This window comes from Pseudophryne corroboree, chromosome 3, assembly GCF_028390025.1.
Source record: "Pseudophryne corroboree isolate aPseCor3 chromosome 3, aPseCor3.hap2, whole genome shotgun sequence".
Classification (NCBI taxonomy): Eukaryota; Metazoa; Chordata; class Amphibia; order Anura; family Myobatrachidae; genus Pseudophryne; species Pseudophryne corroboree.
The window spans coordinates 685,771,771-685,799,130 of record NC_086446.1 but is presented as its reverse complement, the minus strand read 5'-3'; the positions used below and the strand labels follow the sequence as shown (position 1 = coordinate 685,799,130).

Sequence of the window (27,360 nt, the reverse complement as noted above, 5' to 3'; positions counted from 1 at the left end):
TGATTTTCCGCCCAGCGAAAAGTCCTTGCAGTTTTTGCCACTGCCCTCCTGCTTCTTGTGCCGCCCTGTCTATTTACGTGGGCGACTGCCGTGATGTTTTATCCCACTGGATCAATACCGGCTGACCTTGAAGCAGAGGTCTTGCTAAGCTTAGAGCATTATAAATTTACCCTTAGCTATATTTATGTGGAGAAAAGTCTCCAGACTTGATCACACTCCCTGGAAATTTTTTCCTTGTGTGACTGCTCCCCAGCCTCTCGGGCTGGCCTCCGTGGTCACCAACATCCAAAACTGAATGCCGAATCTGCGGCCCTCTAGAAGATGAGCACTCTGTAACCACCACAGGAGAGACACCCTTGTCCTTGGATATAGGGTTATCCGCTGATGCATCTGAAGATGCGATCCGGACCATTTGTCCAGCAGATCCCACTGAAAAGTTCTTGCATGAAATCTGCCGACTGGAATTGCTTCGAAGGAAGTCACCATTTTTTTACCATGGCCCTTGTGCAATGATGCACTGATTTTAGGAGGTTCCTGACTAGCTCGGATAACTCCCTGGCTTTCTCTTCCGGGAGAAACACCTTTTTCTGGACTGTGTCCAGAATCATCCCTAAGCACAGGAGACTTGTTGTCGGGATCAGCTGCGATTTTGGAATATTTAGAATCCACCCCTGCTGTTGTAACAGTATCCGAGATAGTGCTACTCCGACCTCCAACTGTTCCCTGGACTTTGCCCTTATCAGGAGATCGTCCAAGTAAGGGATAATTAAGACGCCTTTTCTTCGAAGAAGAACCATCATTTCGGCCATTACCTTGGTAAAGACCCGGGGTGCCGTGGACAATCCAAACGGCAGCGTCTGAAACTGATAGTGACAGTTCTGTACCACGAACCTGAGGTACCCTTAGTGATAAGGGCAAATTTGGGACATGGAGGTAAGCATCCCTGATGTCTCGGGACACCATATAGTCCCCTTCTTCCCGGTTCGTTATCACTGCTCTGAGTGACTCCATCTTGATTTGAACCTTTGTAAGTGTTCAAATTTTTTTAGATTTAGAATAGGTCTCACCTAGCCTTCTGGCTTCAGTACCACAATATAGTGTGGAATAATACCCCTTTTCTTGTTGTAGGAGGGGTAATTTAATTATCACCTGCTGGGAATACAGCTCGTGAATTGTTTCCCATACTGCCTCCCTGTCGGAGGGAGACCTTGGTAAAGCAGACTTCAGGAGCCTGCGCAGGGGAAACGTCTCGACATTCCAATCTGTACCCCTGGGATACTACTTGTAGGATCCAGGGGTCCTGTACGGTCTCAGCGTCATGCTGAGAGCTTGTCAGAAGCGGTGGAACGCTTCTGTTCCTGGGAATGGGCTGCCTGCTGCAGTCTTCTTCCCTTTCCTCTATCCCTGGGCAGATATGACTCTTATAGGGACGAAAGGACTGAAGCTGAAAAGACGGTGTCTTTTTCTGCAGAGATGTGACTTAGGGTAAAAACGGTGGATTTTCCAGCAGTTGCCGTGGCCACCAGGTCCGATGGACCGACCCCAAATAACTCCTCTTCCTTTATACGGCAATACACCTTTGTGCCGTTTGGAATCTGCATCACCTGACCACTGTCGTGTCCATAAACATCTTCTGGCAGATATGGACATCGCACTTACTCTTGATGCCAGAGTGCAAATATCCCTCTGTGCATCTCGCATATATAGAAATGCATCCTTTAAATGCTCTATAGTCAATAAAATACTGTCCCTGTCAAGGGTATCAATATTTTTAGTCAGGGAATCCGACCAAGCCACCCCAGCTCTGCACATCCAGGCTGAGGCGATCGCTGGTCGCAGTATAACACCAGTATGTGTGTATATACTTTTTATGATATTTTCCAGCCTCCTGTCAGCTGGCTCCTTGAGGACGGCCCTATCTATAGACGGTACCGCCACTTGTTCTGATAAGCGTGTGAGCGCCTTATCCACCCTAAGGGGTGTTTCCCAACGCGCCCTAACTTCTGGCGGGAAAGGGTATACCGCCCATATTTTCTATCGGGGGGACCCCACGCATCATCACACACTTCATTTAATTTATCTGATTCAGGAAAAACTACGGTAGTTTTTTCACATCCCACATAATACCCTCTTTTGTGGTACTTGTAGTATCAGAAATATGTAACACCTCCTTCATTGCCCTTAACGTGTGGCCCTAATAAGGAATACGTTTGTTTATTCACCGTCGACACTGGATTCAGTGTCCCTGTCTGTGTCTGTGTCGACCGACTAAAGTAAACGGGCGTTTTAAAACCCCTGACGGTGTTTTTGAGACGTCTGGACCGGTACTAATTGTTTGTCGGCCGTCTCATGTCGTCAACCGACCTTGCCGCGTGTTGACATTATCACGTAATTCCCTAAATAAGCCATCCATTCCGGTGTCGACTCCCTAGAGAGTGACATCACCATTACAGGCAATTGCTCCGCCTCCTCACCAACATCGTCCTCATACATGTCGACACACACGTACCGACACACAGCACACACACAGGGAATGCTCTGATAGAGGACAGGACCTACTAGCCCTTTGGAGAGACAGAGGGAGAGTTTGCCAGCACACACCAAAAACGCTATAATTATATAGGGACAACCTTATATAAGTGTTTTCCCTTATAGCATCTTTTTTATATATTTCTAACGCCAAATTAGTGCCCCCCCTCTCTGTTTTAACCCTGTTTCTGTAGTGCAGTGCAGGGGAGAGCCTGGGAGCCTTCCCTCCAGCCTTTCTGTGAGGGAAAATGGCGCTGTGTGCTGAGGAGATAGGCCCCGCCCCTTTTTCGGCGGCCTCGTCTCCCGCTCTTAACGGATTCTGGCAGGGGTTAAATATCTCCATATAGCCCCCGGAGGCTATATGTGAGGTATTTTTAGCCAAAAATAGGTTTTCATTGCCTCCCAGGGCGCCCCCCTTCCAGCGCCCTGCACCCTCAGTGACTGCCGTGTGAAGTGTGCTGAGAGGAAATGGCGCACAGCTGCAGTGCTGTGCGCTACCTTAAGAAGACTGAGGAGTCTTCATGCCGCCGATTCTGGACCTTCTTCTTGTTTCAGCATCTGCAAGGGGGCCGGCGGCGAGGCTCCGGTGACCATCCAGGCTGTACCTGTGATCGTCCCTCTGGAGCTAATGTCCAGTAGCCAAAGAAGCCAATCCATCCTGCACGCAGGTGAGTTCACTTCTTCTCCCCTAAGTCCCTCGTTGCAGTGATCCTGTTGCCAGCAGGACTCACTGTAAAATAAAAAACCTAAGCTAAACTTTTCTAAGCAGCTCTTTAGGAGAGCCACCTAGATTGCACCCTTCTCGGCCGGGCACAAAAATCTAACTGAGGCTTGGAGGAGGGTCATAGGGGGAGGAGCCAGTGCACACCACCTGATCCTAAAGCTTTACTTTTTGTGCCCTGTCTCCTGCGGAGCCGCTATTCCCCATGGTCCTTTCAGGAACCCCAGCATCCACTAGGACGATAGAGAAATGGGGTTATTTGTGCGGTGTGAAAGGGGTATTACAGAACTATATAGGTGAAAAACTGAAATGTGTCTCTACTGTACAAAGATCATAGATTCACATTGTTCTGTTTTTGGTATTGCCTCATCGTGTTGACCATTGTCCTCTCTCGTTTTACACAATGTTATTACAACATTGTAAAAAGTTTACAATAAACACATCACATCTGTCAGGGAGTGTGAGGAATAGCAGCAGTTATCTCATACACATGCTAGAAACGTACTTCCTCTTTTATTAACAGATAAAAGTACCAGTTACAGAGAGTTCCCTTTTTAAATCTTTACAACATGAGATAAGCAATGGGACAATAAAAGGTAACTAGACCTCTCATGTGTGTAATGTTCTCTATTTCATTCTAATTTCCTGTTGCATACCTCCCAACTTTTACCCTACCTGAAGAGGGACACACGCGCGGCGAAGCCGCGCGCGCTCCCGAAAAGGGGGCGTGACCTATGGAAAATGGGGCGTGGCTTCGCGGGAGGACCCGCGATCGCGAGCCACCCCCCCATTTTCATCACTGAGGGGGCATGCCCAGCGCTCTGTGAGCCGCTGGCATGCCTCCTCTCCCTCTGTCTGCACTGAATAGACGCTGTGCGCATGCGCACAGCGTCTATTCACCGCTGCTCTGCTAAGCAGAGCAGCGAGAGACGGAGCCTCCCAACTGCCCCCCCCACCGCGGGACACTGCGGCCCGCGGGTGGGACAGCGGGACAGTCCCCAAAAAAAGGGACTGTCCCGCGAAAATCGGGACAGTTGGGAGGTATGCTGTTGGGTCAGAGCAGGTAGACCACTGCTTCCCCTCACAGCCATTAAACTGTGCCTAATATCAGTCATACTTTCCCCACATTAGGTGTTAGATGGCTGGGCCAAACAAGGTCACATATTAAGCTGCATATGTGACAAGTTGGCGACAAATTTCAGCTGCTGATGTTCCCTTTAGGCACAGAAATCTGATCACACTATGGACTGCTGATTTTCCGCAAAAGCCCAAGTTATTGGAAAGGTGGCATCAGAGCAGTGACAGCTGGGTCAGGCACCAGAATCAGTATCAACAAAATGCTTTCTATGAGAAGAAGAAATATAGGTCCTGTTTAGAACTCAGATATGAGTTTCCTGAAGTTTGGCCGACTTGAGAGCAGGTACATTTTTTGTATCAGGCAGGTCAGGTATCTCAGACTGCCATGCTCTGGAAACTGCAGGCCACGGTGAGGGGGCTGCATCTATAAGGCGTGGGTATAGGTAACAAATTCTAAATTTGTTGGAAAAACTAAGGGCAAGAGTCAAAAGCACACAGTTATGGGGTAAATTCAATTTAGTTTGAAATTGTGAGAAGGAGAGTAATTAGCTTCCAGGGTCAAAAACATCTTTTATGAAAAGGATTCTCTTATTGTACCAGGAGGTGTATGCAGTATTTGCCACGGATGGAGGGAAGGATGGATTACCGCAAAGAGGAATATAAGGAGAGGAGTGAGGGTTGACATGTAGTATGGTGTGGATAGTAAGCCAGGCCCTATACATGTCCTAGAAAAGGATGTTATGTCAGCATGAAATGGAGAGTTGCTGTTTTGGAGTATGAAGTGGGGCTGCTGGGATATAGGCGTAGGATAAGGCCTCCTCAATGGTTGAGTTAGTAAAATGTTCTGTGCGCAAAAGCCAGTCAGAGACATATCTGAAAAGATCTAGCGAAAACCATAACATGAGGTATACTTAGGCCCCTCTGTTTTTTTTTGGGGGGGAGGAATGTACGACTATGATTCCTTTGCGGCTTTCAGTTGCACCAGATACATTTCTGTGTATATTTGAGTGCAACGGAGTGCATCTCATTTAGTAACTGTTAGAGAAAGCATCTGTAAGACGCAAGTTTTGGGAAAATGATACTCAATGACAGTGACTCTACTGAAAAAAAGGGAGAGTTTAAGGTTTTTCCAGTTTTCTAATTGTGATGCCATTTTAGCAATTACTGGGGAGAAGTTATACACATAAAGCTGAGAAAGGTGAGAGGGAATATAGATCCCGAAGTACTTGGGTAGGGCAAAGGTGAATAGGATTGTCAACTGAGGGCAATGACAAATGGAAGTAGAAGCCGTAAGAGGGCAAAGTTTGTATTTGCTCATATTTACATAATAAGTAGCAAATGTGCTGAATATACAGTATGAATGAAGGTAAAAATGGCGGGGACAGAGGTGGATGGATTCAAAGCAAAAAGCAACATATAATTGGCTAATAATGCCCATTTGCATTGGTGATCTCTAATCCAGTAAAGGTATGATCTTGGCATAGAGCAATGGCCAGAGGCTCCAAAGCAGCCACAAATAGTAGTGGAGAAAGAGGACAGCTTTGTTGGGTGCCTCTTTGGATATAAAATGGGGAAGACAGAAATCTATTAGTTAAGATATGGGTAGTTGGAGTAGAGTACAAACTGCTTAGAAGACTAACAAAAGACTCAGAGAAGCCAAAGCGGGTGAGCGTCTGAAATAAGTGGTCCAAGGTTACCAGGTCAAATGCTTTTCAGCAGAAGAGGGAACCTGGGATCCACGAGTGGGAAGTTATGAAGAGACTGCAGCACCGCTAGGACTTTACTAAAATTAGTGATTGAGGTTCGGCCCTATATAATGCCTGCTTGATCAGGATGAATAATAGATGGTAAAATTACTTTTAGCTGAACAGTTAAAATTTGTGTTAACAATTTACAGTCTACACTGAGAAGGGAGATAGCCTACCGGAGGAGGGAAGAAGCAGGCCCCTGACAGTTTTTGTCAGAACTTTAACTATGGCTGAAACAAAAATGAAGAGGGATGGACTGGGATTCAAGTATACAATTAAAAAAACAACAACGTAAGAGTATCAATAATACTGGGGCATAGTATTTTTTTAAAAATTCCACTGAGACCATCGGGCCTGGGGATTTCATAGGTTTGAGATTTTTTTATAGCTGTAACTTCTGAAAAATTGATTGGGCTCATAAGGGTGTCTGCATGAGCAGGGGATATACATGGAAGGTACACCTGTCTCCAAAAGTCCTGTGTGAGTCTAAATGGGGTTTTGCAAATAAAGCATTAGTAATATCTGTAGAGTAAATCGGCTATATCTTTACCATACAGAAGTTTTATTTGTTGAGTGTTGAAATATTCGCATTACCTCTGTCTTCTCTGAGAAGATTGGATAAGAGCCGGATATATTTATTACCATACCTATAGAAATTATATTTACCCGAAAAGAGGAACCTATTTGGGTAAGTATTTGGTCAAAATGCAGTTTGGTCTTGTAATAAACAGCTTTAGTAGTAGGTGAAGGGGAAGCCTTAAAGGCTGAAAAGCAGAGGTCAGAGAAGATTGAGCCATTCTATAAGATGAGTCTTGATCTTTCTAATACTTTTGCACAGAAACAATGTCCTCTCTGGGCCGCTTTAGCAGATTGCCAAAAGAAACTAAGGTCAGAAGTGTGGTATTGATTATTAAAAACAAAGTTATTCCGCGCAGTTTCCAATATGGATTAACATTTTTGAGAGGAAGCCATCGTAGCTGGTTACTGCCATTGGGAATGCGAGCCTAAGATAAAATGTCCCTGTAAGACAACACATATGGGGGCGTAATCAGAAACAGTGGTTGGCCGTATATCAGAATCTAAAACTCATAGGGAGAGTGAGGTGGAAAGGAAGAAGTAATCCAATCTGGAAAACATATCGTGGGTAGGGGAGTAGTAAGTATATTGTAAATCTGTCAGATGATGGACCTTCCACACAGCCTGATCCTACTTATTAATATAATCAGAGAAATTTTACATCGGCCTGAAGGGTAGATTTATGGCTACGCAGATGTAACCTGGCAGTAGTCATGCATGCGCCATGTTTTTGTACGTTAGGTCACACAGCTGACGTAAGATACATGTCCTGAAAATGGCCATGACACGTCTGCATTTTAACAACCACTCCGAGCTAACACCATATTAACACCCCCTAACTTCACTTCCTGTCAATCACTTTGTACAGGAATCCTCAATGTGGGCCTAATTCTGAGTTGATCGCAGCATCACATTTGTTAGCATTTGGGCAAAACCATGTGCACTGCAGGAGGGGCAGATATAACATTTGCAGAGAGAGGTAGATTTGGGTGTGGTGTGTTCAAACTGAAATCTAAATTGCAGTGTAAAAATAAAGCAGCCAGTATTTACCCTGCACAGAAACAAAAAAACCCACCCAAATCTAACTCTCTCTGTGAGTGTGTTAATGCCGGTGTCCGTCAGCACCGCACTGCACTAGTGATCAGACTAGTGTCCTGCAGCACCGCACTTGTAATCAGACTCAAAATAAACTACAGCTCCCAGCAGCCCTTGCTGCCGGGAGCTCCCAGCAACAGGGGCTGCTGGGAGCTGTACTTTATTTTGAGTCTGATTACAAGTGCGGTGCTGCCGGACACTAGTCTGATCATTAGTGCAGTGCGGTGCTGACAGACACCGGCACCGTGCCAGCAGTAACAGACTCTCACCAGGTAAAATCTGACAGTACTACTCTTCTACCCTTTGTACAAGTACAACCCTTAACTTGACATGCGGGTGGACGCCCAGCCCAGGGCAAGGACCTGACACCCCCCCGCATACATGCGAGCGCATCGCAAGACGGCAATGCTTTCGCATATTTAGTGTTGCCCTCTGCCTATGCAGCCTAGCTGTTAACCCCTCCCTGCGAACGCCTCTGCCTGTCAATCAGAGGCATTTGCGCTGTATATGCATGCGCAGTGCGGCCTCTGCGTGTGCACACACTGCACAGAGCTTCAGCATGAGAACGCTGTTGGAGCAGTGTTCAATGCTGAATTAGGCCAATAGTGCGTACACACTGCAATCCTTCAAACGACTGAATGATTTATCTTGCGTCGTTTGGTTGTTAATGATAGATCCTGCCACCACCCCGAACATGCAGTTTCAGACGATGTCATCAAAACTGACCTGCATGTACAGACGACATAACACCTCATCAACGAGTCGTAGGAGTGCACATTGTTGACAAAATAATGCGCACACACACTGGATGATATCATCCTGAAATGTCGTTATCGTCTATATCGTTAATAAAAATGCAAGTCTTTAGGTACATATTTGTGTGTGTATGTGTGTGTGTGTGTGTGTGTGTGTGTGTGTGTGTGTGTGTGTGTGTGTGTTATGTGCATATCTATCTCTCTCTCTATATCTATCATCTATCCATTTCCAATTGTAGAGCGCAAACTGTTAATAAAAATAAATATCTATCTATCTATCTATCTATCTATCTATCTATCTATCTATCTATCTATCGATACCTAGATTAGATAGATAGATAGATAGATAGATAGATAGTTAATATGCATATACACAGAGATATGTATATAGTGATATACTGTATGCAACATATACAGGTATACGTAAATATGTCTCCACACACACACACACACACACACACACACACACACACACACACACACACACACACACACACACACACTAGTATTTCCTGGATGTAGTGCACTCAGCAGGGAAGCAGCAGCAGTGGAGGGCTGGAGTGTGTGCTCTGTATGGCATTAGCTGTGTAATAAGCTTGTGGTATCTGCTATTTCAGGACGGCACAGAGCCCTCCCCTTTAGTAGCTACACATGACATTACTGCTTTGTGAGGGAGGGTCTGGCAGTGGGTGTTAGTAGTGTAGCCGTCCATCCTTCTGCTGCTGCATGAGTATTATTAGTGTGTATGTACTGTAGCTGCAACATGAGCCTGGCTGCCGGGAGTGTGCACGGTGCGGGGAGCCACTGAGGGCTGATCTACTATGGGAGGACAGGTCACCAGGAACACGCTCTATGGTAAGGACCAGCAGCAGCTGCATTTGGCTATGGAGATAGCTCCTATGTCATTATTATTGCTGGAAATGCAGGATGCCTGGCAGAGGTGAGGCAGGCTGGCATTGCTGCGCCTAGTGACACCTCTACTGCTCAGTGATATGAATGAATAAATGAATGAATGAATTGTCCTTTGTGACAAGGAAACAGTACAGGATAGACACTACATACAGGCACTGCATTGGACAGACATGCACTGGAGGAGAGAGTGTTCCTGTGTGCGATGTGGTACTAGTAATGGAATATACCTCTCTTGCTTTTGTTTCCTGACTGATGCTTTTTCAATAATTGATTATTTCCAGAAGTCATTACAGCTAAACGTGTCTGCGGATATTGGTGCGTTATTCATCCCTGCTGCTGTGTCCTATGATGTTAGATTTCCAGTCTAGACTATAGCTTCAGGTTCCTACTCTATAAGTTACCTGTAGTAATGGGGACAATGCAATAGGTCCTATGAACATAGAGACGGGTTTGCAACATGCAATTTTCTCGAATTCTATTTAGCAGGTGATTTGTCCTAGAATAATACACAGGTGACGTTACTACCTGTGTACATGCCTGTGAATAATATCTACAGTATTTGCTGGCGTATAAGACTACTTTTTTGCCCTGAAAAACATGCCTCCAAGTGGGGGGGTCGTCTTATACGCCGGGTGCACTTCAGTTGGGATAGACATAGCTGCCATAGTGGCCTTCCGATACTCGCCCGGTGCCCATAGTGGCCTCCCGATGCCCGCCCACCTCATTCTACTCACCATCCAGTATCGCGCGATATCCAGTGCGGCCGCGGCGGGTCACTAGTGCCAATTACAGGGAGATGCAGGGACTGGCCGGAGGCGCTGCAGTCGCGTTGTGGCCGTACAATGGTGACAATGACAGGTACTGTAATGGCACTAATACTAATACTAATGGCACTCATGTGAAACCGGTAACACTAAATGCACACAGGGGTATACTTTTATACATTTTACAACTTTCTCCTCGCCCCCTCCCCCCTTCTTATGCATACCTTGATAAATACTCCCTATCCAAATCTCTTATCAGGTCATAATATACAGTATGTCACAAATCTGATGTTCTTTTACGTTTTATTTGGTGTGTGGAAGGGGGTAGTCTTATACGGCGAGAATATAACAAACTCTATATTTTGAGTGGAAATGTTGGGGGTCGTCTTATACGCCCAGTCGTCTTATACGCCGGCAAATACGGTATATATACAATGAGTATATTCCATTCGGGCTCCCGGCGGCCAGCATACCGGCGCCGACATACTGACAGCTGGGCGAGCGCAAATGAGCCCCTTGCGGGCTCGCTGCGCCCACCACGTTGCGGGTACGGTGGCGCGTGGACCCCCAAGAGTGAGAAAAGCTGTCTGTATGCCAATAGTTGGGATTCCGGCGCCGGTATTCTGGTCGTCGGGAGCCCGGCCGCTGGCAAACTGAAGACCACCCTATACAATAAGTTCTGATTGCATTAGGGTTTAGTAGGAAATGTGTTATAAGATGTATATCGTTACAGATATTCAGAAGCATCACAGGACTCCGATTTGTATACAATTACATAACCTTTATATGATCATGGAAATCCTCATTTACTTATAATTAAGGCTGGTCTTCTTAGGTTCTAACCTATTCTAATCTAATCCTTTCCCATTACACTTAAATTTCAGTTTCCTTGTATGTTTTATGTACAAGGAAATAACATACTTCATTTCTACTGGACCTAAAATGACCTATTGTGACTGTTATAAACTAAAAAGTGCTAATTCTGGGGTAAATGTATCATTTGTCGTTATGGGGGAGAAGCGGTACAGCATATGTTATGTGCGCTACACTGCTTATGCCCCATGTATGAATGTGCCGGTATGCGGTACACGACAGGGGTTCTGTGCACGTCGATAGGTGTGGGCAATGTATGTAACTGACCGTTCTGACACCTACAGCTATCGTTTTCTTTTTTTTTTTTAACGATTTTCTTTATTTACACCAAGAGAGACTGCAAAATCAACATCACATGGTACAAAAACAATGTCATAATAAAGAGCACTCAACAGTCTTCAAGGCGTCAGTTTTCCAATTTTTTGTATATAGTTAAACATGTAGTAACATTTCTCCTCGAGAGGGGAGCGTATAGGTGGGGTAACTGGGAACAACAGCGGGTAGAGGAAAAGGGGAGGGGGGAAAGGGGAACAAAAAAGAAATAAGAAGGGGAGAAAGGGGGCTTCAGAGCTGTTCTATGCTCCAATGGGGGCACAACAGCTGGGGTATCCATAAACCACACATGCACTACAAATCACATAGGATAAGCGTACCTGCAGGGCATGTATCTGTGCACAGTCACAGCGGATTCGAGAGTGCTTGCTTGCTTGGCGGTGTCCAGAGGGAGGGCCCGAGTGGATCCCATTCGGGGGTTAATGGGGTGGGGTCAGAGGACAGGCCTGAGTCCCGTTTAAGGAAGACCGCGCGGCTATCCAGGGACCCCAAACTAATTCAAATTTGTGGGGACAGTCATGCAGGTAATAGGTGATTTTTTCCATATTGGCTACGAACCAGATATGGTTGTTCAGGGCGGGGATCGTGGGCGGGGCGGGGGATTTCCAGTTTTTGGCAATCAAAGACTTAGCCGCTACTAATATATGGGAAATTAATTTATTCAGTAGGGGGTCAAGGTCCGGGATCGGACGGGCCAACAAGAACATCCATGGGTCTAGTGTAAGTTTAAGCCCAGTTATTGAGTTCAATATGTCCAGTACTTTTTTCCAGTAGGTAGCGATACGTGGGCATGTCCACCAAATATGGAGGAGAGTGCCCCGTAGGCCGCATCCCCGCCAACATACCGGGGTGGCAGAGGGGAACATCCGGGATAGTTTATCTGGTGTATAGTACCACCGGTAATACAATTTATAGGATGTCTCCTTGAGTCGGGTAGAGATCGAGCTCTTGGCGATGCCCTCTCGTACCTCCTCCCAACAGGATTCGTCGGGGGGGGGACCCAAGTCCCTCTCCCACTCCCGCTCGTGGCGGGTCTGCAGCCCAGAGAAAATCCCAACCAACAGGGTATATATTTGCGATATTAGCCCTCCGCTTACGGGCTTTGCAAGACATAACGACTCATAGGGTGTGAGGTCCCGCTGGGCATCAGTCTGCGGCAGGGATAGGAGGAAGTGACGAAGTTGGAAATATTCAAAGAAGGGAGGAGAGAGTGAGGGGAATTTAGATTTGATATCGTCTAATGACATCCATTGGCCTTGTAGGGATAAGTCGTGGACCACAAGGATCCGGGCATTAAACCAAGCCGTAAATTTACGAGGAGGGACCCCGGCAGGGAAAGCCGGGTTGTCCCAGATGGGTGTAAGGGGGGAGTGTGGGGAAGATAAGCTGTATTTCGTAATAGCCTTGTGCCAGGTAGACAGGTGAAACTTAAGGGAGGGAGGGATGTCCCTGTGAGCCAGCAGATGTGGTTTGCCCAGGCCCCACAGCGAAGCCATCGAACGGATTCCCATAGAAAGTGCGGTAAGATCAACCCAGGCAATACTGCCACGGGGCGCATATGAGGCCACCATTTGGCTAAGATGGCTGGCCAGATAATAGAATTTGATATCGGGGAGCCCTCGGCCACCCGCAGAGCGAGGGAGCCGAAGTGTATTAAAGGCAATCCGTGGGGGTTTGTCGTTCCATACAAACCTCACAAATGAGGCCTGGGCATCCCTGAGGACCTTCTCTGGCACCCTCACAGGTAGGGTTTGGAATAGATATAGAAGTTGTGGCATGATTGTCATTTTGAGGGCAATTATCCTACCCAGCCAGGATATGATGTGTGTCCTCCACCTTGTCAAATCTGATTTAATCTTGCTCAGTATTCGCGGAAAATTTTCAGAATATAGGGAGTTATAATGGGAGGTGATATAGACACCTAGGTACTTAATCTTATTGGTCTGCCATCGTAAGTCATAGGAGGACTGCAGGGAGCGCCTGAGGTCTCCAGGGACGTGGAGCAACATGGCTTCGGATTTAGAATAGTTTATTTTATATCCTGAGAGGGAACCATATTCCTCTATTATTTCGTATAGGGCGGGGAGGGATGACTGCGGCTGGGTTAGGGATAATAAGACATCATCAGCGAAGAGCGAAATCTTAGACTCCTTTGAGCCCATCTGCACTCCTCGAACATTACTGGACTTCCTTATCATGGCTGCCAATGGTTCAATGACCATGGCAAACACCAGGGGGGAGAGAGGGCATCCCTGTCTAGTTCCATTAGCCAATGGGAAGGAAGGGGACAATATCCCGTTGGTGAGGACTTTTGCTATTGGGGAGGAATAGAGTGCAGAGACCCCCGTCAAAAATTCCGCCGATATCCCGAATGCCTGGAGAGTCTGCAGTAAGAACGGCCATGAGATACGGTCGAACGCCTTCTCTGCATCGAGTGATAGAATAATAGATGGGGTTTGCCTATTATTCAACAGGTGGATAATGTCAATTGCTTTCCTAGTGTTGTCTCTGGCCTGGCGTCCTGGGATAAATCCCACCTGGTCGTAGTGTATCAGTTCAGATAGCACACCATTAAGGCGGGTGGCCAAGATCTTTGCATAGATTTTAATATCAAGATTCAATAAGGATATGGGGCGATAATTAGCACAATTTCGTGGGTCTCTGCCCTCTTTATGTATGACTATTACTCTGGCCTCCAGCATAGTACTTGGAAATGGGGCGCCATGTAGGACTGCGTTAAACAGTACTCGAAGATGGGGGACCAACAGGGGTGCAAATTTTTTGTAGTATGAGGCCGAGAAGCCATCAGGGCCAGGGGCCTTAGAAGATTTAAGGTTTCTCAGGACGGCCGATATTTCCTCCTCCGTGATGTCTCTATTCAGGTCTACAGAGTCTGTGGCAGACAGTTGGGGGAGATCGGCTCGGCGTAGGAATTCTGAGATTAACGCATCAGGAGGGTCGGGACTCGGGGTCTTGGGGTTTAAATTATATAGCTTGGTGTAATAATCACGGAATATCTTGTTTATGCCCTCTGGGTCATATGTAGGTTCCCCAGATTCAGTATTTATCGCTAGTATATTATTACGGGATCTTTGTGCTCTGAGGCGGGATGCCAAGATTCTGTCGGCTTTATCGCCTTTCTCGTAGAAGGTCTGGTTAAGCCTCTGGAGAGTCTTCGCCGTGCGTTCTGACAGGGAAAGTGATAGTGCGTTCCTAGCCTCTAGTAGGGGCGCTAAGTTAGACGAAGTGGGAGAGAGTTTATGCTGACGCTCAAGGGCCTGGAGTTTCGTAGAGAGGGAAAGGAAGCTGAGCTCACGGGATTTTTTGAACCTAGCCGCCTGGCTTATCAGGTGGCCTCGGAGAACCGCTTTGTGTGCTTCCCACAAAGTAGTTGGGGAAATCTCTGGGAGGTCGTTAAGAAGGAAGTAATCGGCTAGGCAGACTTTGATTTGAGTGGCGACTTCCTGATTGTGTAAGATGGAGTCGTTCAGACGCCAGGACATGGGGGGAGGGCGTGGTGTAATAGATTGGAGATCGGCAGTGATAGGGCAGTGGTCAGACCATATCATAGGGAGAATACTGGCAGATTTCAGTTTAGAGGAGATATCCCGGCTGAGTAGGATCATGTCAATTCTAGAGTAGGTCTTGTGTACAGAGGAATAGAAGGTGTAGTCTCTGGTCAGTGGTTCAGATACCCTAAAGGAATCAAATAGTAAGTGGGTTTTCAGAAGGTCTAGCAGAGCTAGTGACGCCACAGTCGGTCTGGAGTAGCGGGGGGACCGGGGACTGGGAGGGGATGACCTATCTAGGGAGGCATCTAGTACCTCATTAAAATCTCCAGCCATGATGACTTCTCCTCTACCGAATCTAGTTAGTTGTGCACCTAGTCTCCCGAAGAATGTAGCTTGGTTTTGATTTGGGGCGTATATATTTATTAGGGTACATATGGTATCATTCAGCTTCCCCACTAGAATAAGCCATCTACCCGCTTTATCTGCATGACTGTCCAGCAATTCAAACGTAAGGTGAGCCGCTATCAGGATAGAGACCCCCCTCTTCTTATGTGTGGCATCGCATGCATGAAACGTAAGGGGGTAAGCTTTGGATTTTAGGTCAGGGTGTAGGGATTTCTTAAAGTGAGTTTCCTGTAGGAAAACTAAGTCACCTTTGGCCTGCTTAAGGGAGAGGAAAAGTTTGGTGCGTTTGTTAGGACTGTTCAAACCTTTGACGTTGTGCGAATAGACTTTAAGAGCCATGTTCGACCGGGTCTCGAAACGCTTCACCACCTCCCTCCGGACACCGCAACCCTACGAAAATCCAGGACAAAAACAATATGAATGCATGCAGTATATGGTCGGTATTTATACATTGGCGGACAAAGGAAAAGAAAAAACACATATACCGAGTTGGAGATAGAAACAGGAAGGACAGAACGTGGGAAAGACAGGGAAAAGAGGAAAGTTGGAGGCCAGAAAAAACGGCATCTGGCCATACGTGCCGGTCAAGGGGAAACCAAGGGGGGTCACAATGTGACATCGACCGGTCTAGGGTATAGGACCCATTTGTGGGGACGCGGCCTGGCCGAGCCAGACGTAACATGGGTAGCGGGCACTCATTACAGTGCCCCGAGTCTGGGAATCTACCTTAAGGGGAGTATATGCGAATACAGCTGCTCCCCCATTCCACCTCCTCCTAAATTATCTAGCAAAATAACAGCGGCCACTGTGGGTCGCTGTATCTGAGCAGCAAAACATTTGGTGCGGGGAGGCGGGACAAAGTTGGGGCAGGAGCAGGGGGAGGGCATATCTGAAAAAAAGTAAACACACACATAGGCGATATAGGATAGCAGAGTAGAATAACATTTAAGCTGGACTGTCCTCAGGAGTCGTGGCCAACAGAGGCGGATTTCCGCGTTGAGGGGACCCGTGTCCAGTCGCGATTCAGGGATCGTCTCGGAGTGTCGGCCGTTTCTACAGAAGGAGCTTCATTTAACCGCATTGGAGACTCGGGCATGGCTGGAGATGGAGTGACGCCTAGGTTGCGGAGGAGATCTTTAGCCTCGGCTAGGTCCCTAGCCGAGTGGAGGCGGTTATGATGCCATACTAGTATGCGAAAGGGGAATCCCCATCTATATCGAATGCCCTTGTCGCGTAAAGCCATAGTGATGGGACGGAGTTCCTTTCTTTTGAGTAGTGTACTAGGAGCAATGTCCTGAAATATTTGAAGGGAATGTCCTAGAAAGTCCAGCTTGGGAAGCTTCCTAGTCTCCCGGAGCAAGTCCTCTTTAGCCGAATAATAGTGGCATCGGAGTATAACATCTCTGGGTTGGGCTTGGTCTTGAGATCGGGGGCGGAGAGCCCTGTGGGCCCTATCCAACAGAAACTGGTCTACCGGGGTTGAGGGCGAGAGATGAACAAACAGTTTCCTGAGAAAGCCGGGGAGGGAAGCCATATCAATTTCCTCGGGGATCCCCCTGATGCGAAGGTTATTCCGTCGCGCCCGATTATCCTGGTCCTCCTGGTGCTCCAGGATTAGGCGCATTTCTTGTCTCAGGGTATGGACGTCATCCTCTAATCCCTGCTGAAAAGCGGCCACTTCATCCATTTTGGACTCCAAGTGGTCCGTCCTGTCCCCCAGGTCTGTGATGTCGGCTTTAAGAGAGGTAATAGCGGTATGAACCTCCGCCTGTACCGCCTGTACAGATTTCCTTGTCTCCTTGATTTCGCGGAAAAGCATGTGGAGATCCTTACGGGTCAGAGGAGAATGGTCGGAGTCCTCCGAGTCTGATACGTCAGGTTGTGACGCAGCCTCTTGTCCTGATGTTTTGGTACTTGAGTAGGCATATTTTTTCAGGCTCGGGGTCGCCGTTGCCCCCTGTTGCTTTTTGTTGCCTTTAGTCATGTTGAGCATGCGTGTGTATATGTTGATTAGAGCGAATCGTTGCAGCGGTGTGTTTAAGGCGGTCCCGGTGGTGGGGAGGGAGCAGCTTCAATGTTGTGACATAGGCGACTCCGAAACTCAGGGCATATCCCGATGTATCACATTATGGGCGATAGAGTGTTCAGCCTGCAGCTGGAATCAGGCATAAGGGCTGCCAGTAGGTGGAGCTCCAGGCTCAGAAATCAAGGGTGCAGCAGAGCATAATAAATGAGGAATAGATTTTGTGGTAGAATACCCTGGGCTGGTGAAGAATCAGGGCCAGAGGGACCCTTCCGGTCTTTTTTACTGTAGGCCTGGGTGGATTGGGCTGTTCTAGCTGAGCCTGCGGTGGGGGACAGTGAAGTACTGCCAGGCGACGGGCTCCGGGCACAGCGGGCCTCCCGTTCTATTTCTGCAGGTCGGGGGTGTATGGATGAAGTATCCTACAAGGGTCAACATAGGGGGGCTCCTATCCGCGGACCAGCCGACACACAGGGTCCCCCAGTCTCACCTTTGGCCGCCGAGGGCCGCACCCGTATCCCTAGCTTCTGTAACAAGATGGCCGCCAGCCTCCACACTGTCTTCCGCAGGCCTGCGTGGTGGATCCTGCAGGGTGTGGGAATATGTAGTACAGGTGGTCCCGGTGTAGCGGGGAATCGCCGCCGCCGACGTCCGTCGCCCAGTGGGGGGGCCTGCCTCCGGCCTCCGGCGGATCGCGGCAGACGCCACAGCCCCCTCAGAGCTCCGTGCAGGCCGCCGCCCGCTTCCGATCCCTCTCTCCGGCAGACGATAGCGGGGCACTGCACTTGTAGTGTCCGCTGGTGAGGCCGCAGTGTGGTCAGCAGGTTGTAGTCTTTCCCGCCAGGTCCCGTCGTCCCGAGCGGGGTCTGCTCCAAAATCCAGCCCCCGGCTGGAGCTCAGCACCTAGGCCCCAACCCGCAAGGAGGCAGGAGGCCTCCTCCGGCTCCGGGACTCGGCTTAACAGATGCAGGGGGGATTAGTTAAGGCAGCTGGAGTGGATTGGATCCGTATATGGGCCCGTTAGGGGTCGTTATAGGGCGTTTTTGGATCTGGAATCAGGAGCTCTCCTCAGGCACGTCCTTCCAGTCTGCCCGTCAGGCCACGCCCCCACAGCTATCGTTTTCGACAGCTGCAGTTGGCGATGCCCTATCGCCACAGTGGGGACAGAGCTGTCCCTGGTTGCGGCCGGTGTCGGCTCCAGGCTGCATGTGAGATCTCGCGTGAGTAGCGAGATCCGGCACATGCGCAGTGGAGACACAGCGCATCAGCACTAAGCTGACGCACGCACTCATGAGCCATCCGCTTCTATAGAAAAGCTGTGGCTGCGGATGTATCACAGCCTCCTGCGGCATAACGCATTGCGGGACCAAACGCTGCAAGGAAGTAGCGGGACACGTCTGCAATAAAGGCACAGCGTTTCTAACATAGTGATATGTTGTGTGGTTTTGTTTTATTTTCAGACAGCGTATACAGTCTTAAACTGACATTTTTAAAACCTATAAAATCCTAAAACATGGAGTGAAAAAAAAGATAGTTTTTGTAAATCCTAAAAATCCTGGGCCTACTTATAATGTCTTATAGGTTATGGTTGAAGATACATTATCCCAAATTATCTATCTATCTATCTATCTATCTATCTATCTATCTATCTATCTATCTATCTATCTATCTATCTATCTACTTACTGTATCTATCTATCTATCTATCTATCTATCTATCTATCTATTTATCTATCCTTTAATTGTAATACATTTACCTTTGTAAAATTTAGGGCCCTACACACTGCGCGATTCGCTGACGGCGGATACGGCTGACGAGCGACCCAGCGACGGGAGGTGGCAGTGACGGTGGGAGTGAAGTTTCTTCACTCCCCCCATCATCCGGCTGCATAGCAGTGCAGGCAAATATGGACGAGATCGTCCATATTGGTCTGCATGCACAAGCGACAGGGCACCAGCGATGAACGAGCGCGGGGCCTCGCATCGTTCATCACTGGTGCCTCTACACTGAAAGATATGAACGGTATCTCGTTCATTAATGAAGGAGATCATTCATATTTTTCACTTATATCGCCCACTGTGTAGGGCCTATTTATTCTATCTTACTGTCTGTCTGTCTGTCTATCTACAGTATCTATACTTTAATTTTAATACATTTACCTTTGTAGAATCTATCTATCTATCTATCTATCTATCTATCTATCTATCTACTAGCTAGATAACTATAGCTCTATCCTATCGGGTAATATGTTACATATTCTGTAACCATTGACTTTAACATGATATTCTTATCAAGCTTGGTTGTAAGAAAATAAAGGGTGGATTCAATTCTACGCAATGAACACAATGTGCTGTTCCGGAACCAAATATCTTGACTGCCGGCATCGCAAAGTGTGAAGTCAGCACTGCTGTAACTGGCTGGTACTGTATGTGCGCAGCCATGCACCACTGTGATGCACGGTGGCACATCGCATGCAATTGAATTCCCCCTAAACTTAAATATTTTCAACATACTCTTTTATTTTTTATTGCACTGCTGTTTTTTTGTCATTGTACGTATTCCAGTTTTCTCATGGCTGTATGGTTAGTGTTGTCATGGGTTACAGACGTGGATGGATTTCTGACGTCTCCATAGTGTCATGCATCAGAGTCGCATTGTCATGCTTCTCATCACTGCACGCAGCTATAAGCGGTATGTACAGAATGGTGTAGGGGAGCACATCGATCTATGGGAGGTATAGACCAGCATTACTTGCCTCCATATTTGTATAATAAAAGGACGGTAATGGTTGCTGACAGTAGATACTATAGGTAGGATCACAAAAGTGTAGGTTATCACTAGTGGGAGCAATGATTGGGGTTTTTTCTTTTTTCTTGTCATAACTGGACAACTCCTATAATTAATTTCATTAATGTGAAAAAATTATGAAAAACAAAAAAAACACCACTTGTATGGCAGGTAAGCAGTTTATCACTGTGTGTCTTTTTGTGTGTGTTTCTCATTTATTGTGTGTATGTGCCTCTTATTCTGAGTTACTTGAGAGTTTCAGCGACTGGAAGTCACTGTATGGTGGAGTTATCCATTGTAACATTTAGATAGTAATCTCTTTTGAGCATTGACAGTTTACTGCACGATTGTATAACAATATAGAATAGGTTACCACTTTATAAATATATAATGATAATAATAATAATTATTATTATTATTATTATTATTATAATAATAATTGTGTGTGCTGATCCGAAAGAGATCCTTCCCACAGTGTCTGAATAGTGACTCGGGCAGCACCAAGTGTAGCTAGTGAATTTATAGTCAGTCCCTTGTTGAGTGTTGCTGCATTTGTTTGTATGCACTTATGTTATCAGGCGTGCGTCTAACCATTCTATTGCCTAAGGCAGCAACCTAAATGGCGCATTCACATTCCTTGTGCAGACTAACACTAACATTTGTATCAGCGTACTGTAAACTCTCGAAGATTGATATGCTCTCTAATATAATCATTATTAAATCTGCCGTGGTGCAGAATGCTCTCATTTAAACATTTACAGGAAGAAAAAAAGTGTTCATTTAAATTTTAGTTCACCCCCCACCCCCTCCACAAAACCCAATGTCTAAGCCAGCTGACTCCTTCTATACAGAAAATATAATTTCTGACATGTCTTATATAATGTCCCCCAGTGCGTGAAGGGTTAATTCTGAATATGCTGGATATGATATTTCCTCATAAATTAGAGACACGTTCCCCTTTTTGACTCTCGTTACCTCTGACTGCAAATTTCAGCGTCTTTGGGGCAAACCCTTTGAGTTCCGCTCTCTGGAGCACCTGGTTCCTCCAAAGGGTTAAGGCCACACATTCACTCCAAGAGGTAGTGTGTACAATTAGATTCGCTTCATTGTGTATCCTAAGTAATCCAAGGTAACCAAAGTCACTGTTTTCAATACACTCTCCTAATTCTTACTGATGGGTATACAACAATCAGATTGGAGAGAGGTTTCCTTAGGCCGTGCCGTCACATGTGCTTCTCATGTGGGAAGAAGAGAGAGAGACAGGACCCTGTGTGTACGTGCAGAGATTAATGATTAAAATGTGCAAATCTCCTCAGGGGGCTTTGTGCTAGCTGCAATATAGAGAGAGACAGTATTATTGTAGACTGGTAGCAGGACAGCAACCCCACGCCTAATGTCCACAGATTGCTTTTACTCTGTCACTGATGCTTAACAACTGCCTTGTAAGGGTTAATGGGCATACTAGGAAACATAATTCATAGTACGTTATGTTCTGTTATATAATTGTGCTGGCATATATAATAAGGCAGCATCCAACAGTGTATTGCATATAGCCATAAAAGAGTCTTTTGTATAATAGATGAAATCTCCTGGCTCCCAGAAACTGTATTGAAATCGTCCAGATAGATTTCCGTTTCACTGAATAGATTATTGGGTTATTTACTGCAATTCAGAAAACTGTAATTCTGTTTATGCTGGCGTTAGGAGGGTGACTTGACTACACCGGAGGGAAACAGTGATGAACGGTGGAGACAGAGAATAATTGCCTGCCCTCTCAGAACGTTACTGGAGACACACGTAGAGCTCTACTGGACTCCAGGGAGACTAAACCAACCTCCCGCACCCATTTCCCCACAGGCATAGGCTGTTCTGGGGTTCAGTGACCTGATTTGTGGTGAAATACGTTATCGTGGCCCCACTCTCCACTGTATGATGGTCACACTCTCCACTGTATGATGCTGTGAGCCGTGGCATTGTACAGCAGGAGACCATGGAGCAGTGACACAGCTCACGACACCACCTCCCCTTCTGGCATGTCCCAAGTAAAAAGTCAGTGAAGATGAGATGGACATTTATGGGCTGGATAGGAGTAAGTTCAGCAGGACAATTTATGTTCCTCATCCAAGTGAAGGATAAACTGAGTGACTGAACAGCATTCCCTTTTATTGTGGAAACACCACTTGGTGCACATCGGTTGTACCATTGAAAGTTGCACCCGCACTACGGCAGGTGCAGATTATGGGGTCCATTCATGAAGCATGGAAAAGAGTGGAGAAGTGAGCAAGTGAAGTAGTGTGCTATGGCACCCAATCAGCTGCTACGAATAATTTTATAGAATGCTCTTGATACATGTTACTTCAGTTCTGATTGGTTGCCATTGGCAACTTCTCCACTGGCTCACTTCTCAACTCTTTTCACTGCTTCGGGGGTCATTCCGACCTGATCGTAGCTGTGCTAAATTTAGCACAGCTCCGATCACTCACACTGAAATGCGGGGGGACGCCCAGCACAGGGCTAGTCCGCTCCGCATGTCAGATCGTCCTGCCCCCCCCAACCCGCACAAGTACAAAAGCATCGCACAGCGGCGATGCTGATGCTTTGGTACTTAAAGAGTAACTCCTGGCCAGCACAGCTCCTGCGGCTGGCCGGGAGTTACTCGTCACTGCCTGGGTCGCAGCGGCTGCGGGTGATGTCATGCAGCTGCTGCGCCCCCCCCGCACAGTCCTGCCACGCCTGCGTTGGCTGGACCGCGCCCACAAAATGGCAGCCAAACGCCGCCGTGCCGCCCCCTCCCGCCCAGTGACTGCCTCTGCCTTTCAGGCAGAGGCGATCGCTAGGCAACGACAGCTGTCAGCTGTCTCGCATGCACCGGCGCATTGCGGCGCCAGCGCCAGCTCACTTCTGACCTGATCGCTGCGCTGCGATGAACGTCAACAAGCGATCAGGTCAGAATGGCCCCCAATGTGCGTCTATAAAGGCAGCCTCTATCAGTGACATGCCCGCGACACTATAATTAGAGGCAACATCTATGTGTGTTTGTTTAGCCACCCCCTTGTTTCCTCCCAGTCACTGACCAGAAACGCCCCATACATTCTGCTGCCTTGTGTCTAACTTTGTATTGCGACTCTGTAGAACAAAACCATGGTGCATACATAATGCGACTCAGGTGAAAAGTCATCTGTGCTAATCCTGTAGTCTATGGACAGTTTTAGACATGCTCATATAAGGCCTGATTCATAGTTGTACGGTAATGCATTAGTAGCTGCGATCCCGTACGCATATACTGAGCAAAATTATGCTAATGCTGCTGCCACCAGGATTTATATTGAGTCGCACACAGGCGGCTTCTCAGATCCAAGCAACTGCGTGCAAAGGGCTTTATTCATGTTTGTGTGGAATTACACAGCCGCAAGGAAGCAGCTGTGCAATTCTGTCTAATTAGAATTCTAATGCGGCAGAAGGAATCTGTAGGAGGTAGACGTCTCCTGTTAGCATTAGCGAGGATCCGAATGTAGCGCCTCGATCACCAGCGCCATATTTTCTGTGTATGGGATCGCATGCCCAGACACGCCCTAAAAATGGACGTGACACGCCTGCATTTTTGCTGCTGCTCCCCGTTACTGCCTTCAAATGGTTCTTGACCGTCAGTCACTTTGCAAGTAAATCCTCTCTGCAATCGTCGCCGCAAGTGAATCATGCGAGTGCGCAGTGAGATGATAACTGCTCGGCCCCACAAATATCGGCATTGCATACATTTCTGAAACAGACTCATAGCAAGGTTCATGCTGTGCCATAGCTGCTAGTATGTAGTTTCTCTTTATTCATGGAGAACTGAGACTTAAGGGCCCCATACACTAGAACGATAATGCCCGATTTCAGCCCAATTCGGGCATTCGGACCAATATATTGGGTGAAATTGGGCATTTTGGCTGTGTATCCAATCCGATGCGCGGCCCCGTGAGTGTCGGATCGTATCCTCCAGATCGCTAGTGCTGCACTCGTGATATGTCGGTTCCTGCAGGCAGGGGTGTATCTATCCACTGGCCAGGATGGCACTCGCCAGGGCCATCAGCTAAGCAGGGGGCGCCGCCTGACGGTGCCACCCTCGGCCAATGGGTGGAATCCCTTAGGCTGTAGTGTCTGGCAATACCTGCTGTGCTGAGCTGCCTGTGCATTGCCTAGGATGGAGGGTGTAGGATTGCTCAGCAGGCAGGAGCTGGTGCCGGTGTCTGGCACCACAATGCACTATAGGGAAGAAACTGAAAATAAACTACAACTCCCAGCAACCCTTGCTTTCGGGAGCTCCCGGCAGAAAGGGCTGCTGGGAGCTGTCGTTTTTTTTTTTCAGTTTCTTCACGTAGTTTGGTGCGGTGCCAGACACCGGCGCCAGCTCCTGCATGCAGAGCGATCCTCTGCCCTCCATCCCAGGCAGCTCGGCACAGCAGGTATTGCCAGACACTACGGCTATCTGCTGGGATGTTGTGGGGCGTGAATTAGGGCTATGTCCTGTGTGGGGAGGCTATGTATGTGCTGGGAGTGTGGGAGACTACTACTATGTGCTAAGGGCAGACTACAGCTATGTGCTGGGAGTGGGATGGGGACTATGGCTATGTGCTGGGAGTGGGATGGGGACTATGGCTATGTGCTGGGAGTGGGATGGGGACTATGGCTAGGTGCTAGTGGAGGTGAGGGGCTATGTGCAGGGAGGGGAGACTATGGCTATCTATGCTGGCAGGGAACTATTGTTATGTGATGGGAGGGGGTGGAGACTACTGTATTACTGTGTTGGGAGAGGTGGAGATTACGGCTATGTGCTGGGGGGATTACGGCTATTGCTTGGGGAGGTGGGGGCTATGGCTATTTACTGGGAGGGGACTATGGCTATGTGCTGGGAGGGGGATGGGGACTATGACTATATGACTGGAGGCATATCTGGCACTGTGGGGGCTTATCTGGCACTGTGGGGGCATATGTGTATCTGGCAGTGTGGGGGCATGTCTAGCACTGTGGGGCACATCTGGCACTGTGGGGGCATATCTGGCACCGTGGAGACATGTGTGTATCTGGCACTGTGAGGGCGTATCTGGCAACGTGGGGGCATATCTGGCAACGTTGAGGAATATATGTATCTGGCACTGTGGGGGCATATCTAGCACTGTGGGGCATAATTGGCACCGTGGGAGCATATCTAGCACCATGAGGGCATATCTGGCACTGTGGGGGCATATCTGGCACTGTGGGGGAATATCTAGCACCGTGAGGGCATATCTGGCACTGTGGGGGCATGTGTGTATCTGGCACTGTGAGGGCATATGTGTATCTGGCACTATTGGGGGCATATGTGTATCTGGCATTGCAGTATTGGGGTCATATGTGTATCACACACTCTTTTTAATTGGCCACGCCCTTTTTTATCTACTTGCACCACTGGGTACTGCGCTGCACTGCACTTCTTTCCACTACTATTTGATTATACTACCTGGCCTTGGGTGGCATTGCGTCCTCAGCCAGGCCAGGCACTGCTGATATCTCCTCAGTGTTATAGGAATTACTGTGTGGGCATAATGAGTAAAGGGAACTGCTACTGTGTGGGCATGATGTATATAAGGGTTACTACTGTGTAGCGTAATTTGAATTGGGGGAACTATTGTATGGTCATGCCCCTTTCCCAAAAGATCATGTGCCTTTTTTGCACATGCATCTTTCCTATTTCAAATATGGAGGGCTCCAGTCCCTTACTTTGCCAGGGGCGCTCGGACCCCTAGATACACCCCTGCCTGCAGGTATGGCTGGGATCGCATACGATATATTGCATGCAAAATGTACAAAATCGTTTGGAATCGAAGCACCCGGGAGAGTTCAAGGGAAATCGCCTCGACTTCAGCCTCTAGACATATCGTTCTAGTGTATGGGGCGGGCCCTTAATAGTGAAGGTGCTGAAGAAGAATTGTCCGTGGGACAAAGCAGCTGTGTTGCTAAGGGCAGAAGGGAGAAAACAAGGGCTCATCCTGTCCGTCACTCAATGAAGTTAGCACAGTTCTAATGAAGTAATAAGATCTACTGGCAGCAAAGGCACCAATTTGGCACCGACATGCGGCTCAGGATCATCTCCTCACAAGCTGCTTTTAATCTTATTCGCTGACAGTTTTTATTTAGCAAAATGTAAACTCATGCATTGTACAAACTGTCTTACTACAGAAACAATATCTTATTCATTATGCATACTTATGAGAGAGCAGAGAAGAGAAAGTTAAATTGTCAGGTTTCCCTGCGCTAGTAGATGTTGCATGATTCTGAACGCCGGGATTCTGACAGCTGGTATATTAACCTAACAGCAAAAACTACAAAGGGGATCTGCACTCTCCAATTGTGTATTCAAAGATATTAAAGTGAAAAAGATCACTTCTAATAACCCCAATGTATATTTCAGGGATTAATATACCTCAATCTTGGGGGTGCTACCTAAGACAACCAATTAACAACGTATATTACAGACAAAAGAGAATGGGGTTGTACAGGTAAGGTGCACATAAGGTCAATTAAAATATAACTTTTATTATCACATTAAGAGACCGTAAATCGGTCAGCATGGCGAAATATATGGTTAAAATTAAGTATGAAGAAAAACTTAAAGTGCTCTAAGATAGAAAGGTGGTGAAATTAAAAATATCTCCACTAGATGGATGCAAGAACTACGGATAATAGAAATTTGTTTAATTGGCAATTATCAAATGAGTTTGTTATATACTCATATAACTATATCATGCCTATATTTGTTGGCTGCTGTGAAACTTTCTCGGTATTCTATCTAATATGTGTCTCTATCATAGATTTTAGATATGTCTCACACCTTACACCTTACACTCAGGGACACGACTAATGGATGCTTCCCGTTCACAGCAAAAGTGAACACTGCTTAAGTTATCCTTAATTGTTATGGGCTGATTGCGTATTGCCTACTACTACAACATATGCCCAATCTGTACTTGCCCCCTTATTGCTGCACCTGGTCTTATATTAAACCTGATGAATGCATGCTATAAGGATGGAATGCATGGCATGATGTGTTTCAAAATTAATGTGTGGACATATGATAAGTCCCGTATTTTTCTAATACCATACAACTTTTTTTTATCACTGAATGTCAGGGCCCACATCAAATAAATGAAGTAGGAAGCATAGAGAGTTAGCTCAATCAGCATGTGTGGAGGCAATACACATATTCTTTTATTAATCCTATAATCAGTGTC

At 47.1% G+C, this 27,360-nt stretch overlaps 1 protein-coding gene across 6 annotated transcripts in view; it reads left to right on the top strand.

Moving 5' to 3' along the window:
• The window catches only part of NEURL1 (neuralized E3 ubiquitin protein ligase 1), a 556,453-nt gene that overhangs the window by 316,458 nt on the left and 212,635 nt on the right, over nt 1-27,360 (top strand). For 2 of the 6 annotated variants that reach the window (XM_063961986.1, XM_063961987.1), the window contains exon 1: nt 9,182-9,356. The exons of the other annotated variants lie outside the window; for them this stretch is intronic. In XM_063961986.1, coding sequence (XP_063818056.1) covers nt 9,323-9,356 — 34 coding nt within the window. In that variant the 5' untranslated portion in view covers nt 9,182-9,322. Of the gene's footprint in view, nt 1-9,181; nt 9,357-27,360 lie in introns of those variants that run through there. 6 annotated transcript variants of the gene reach the window in all.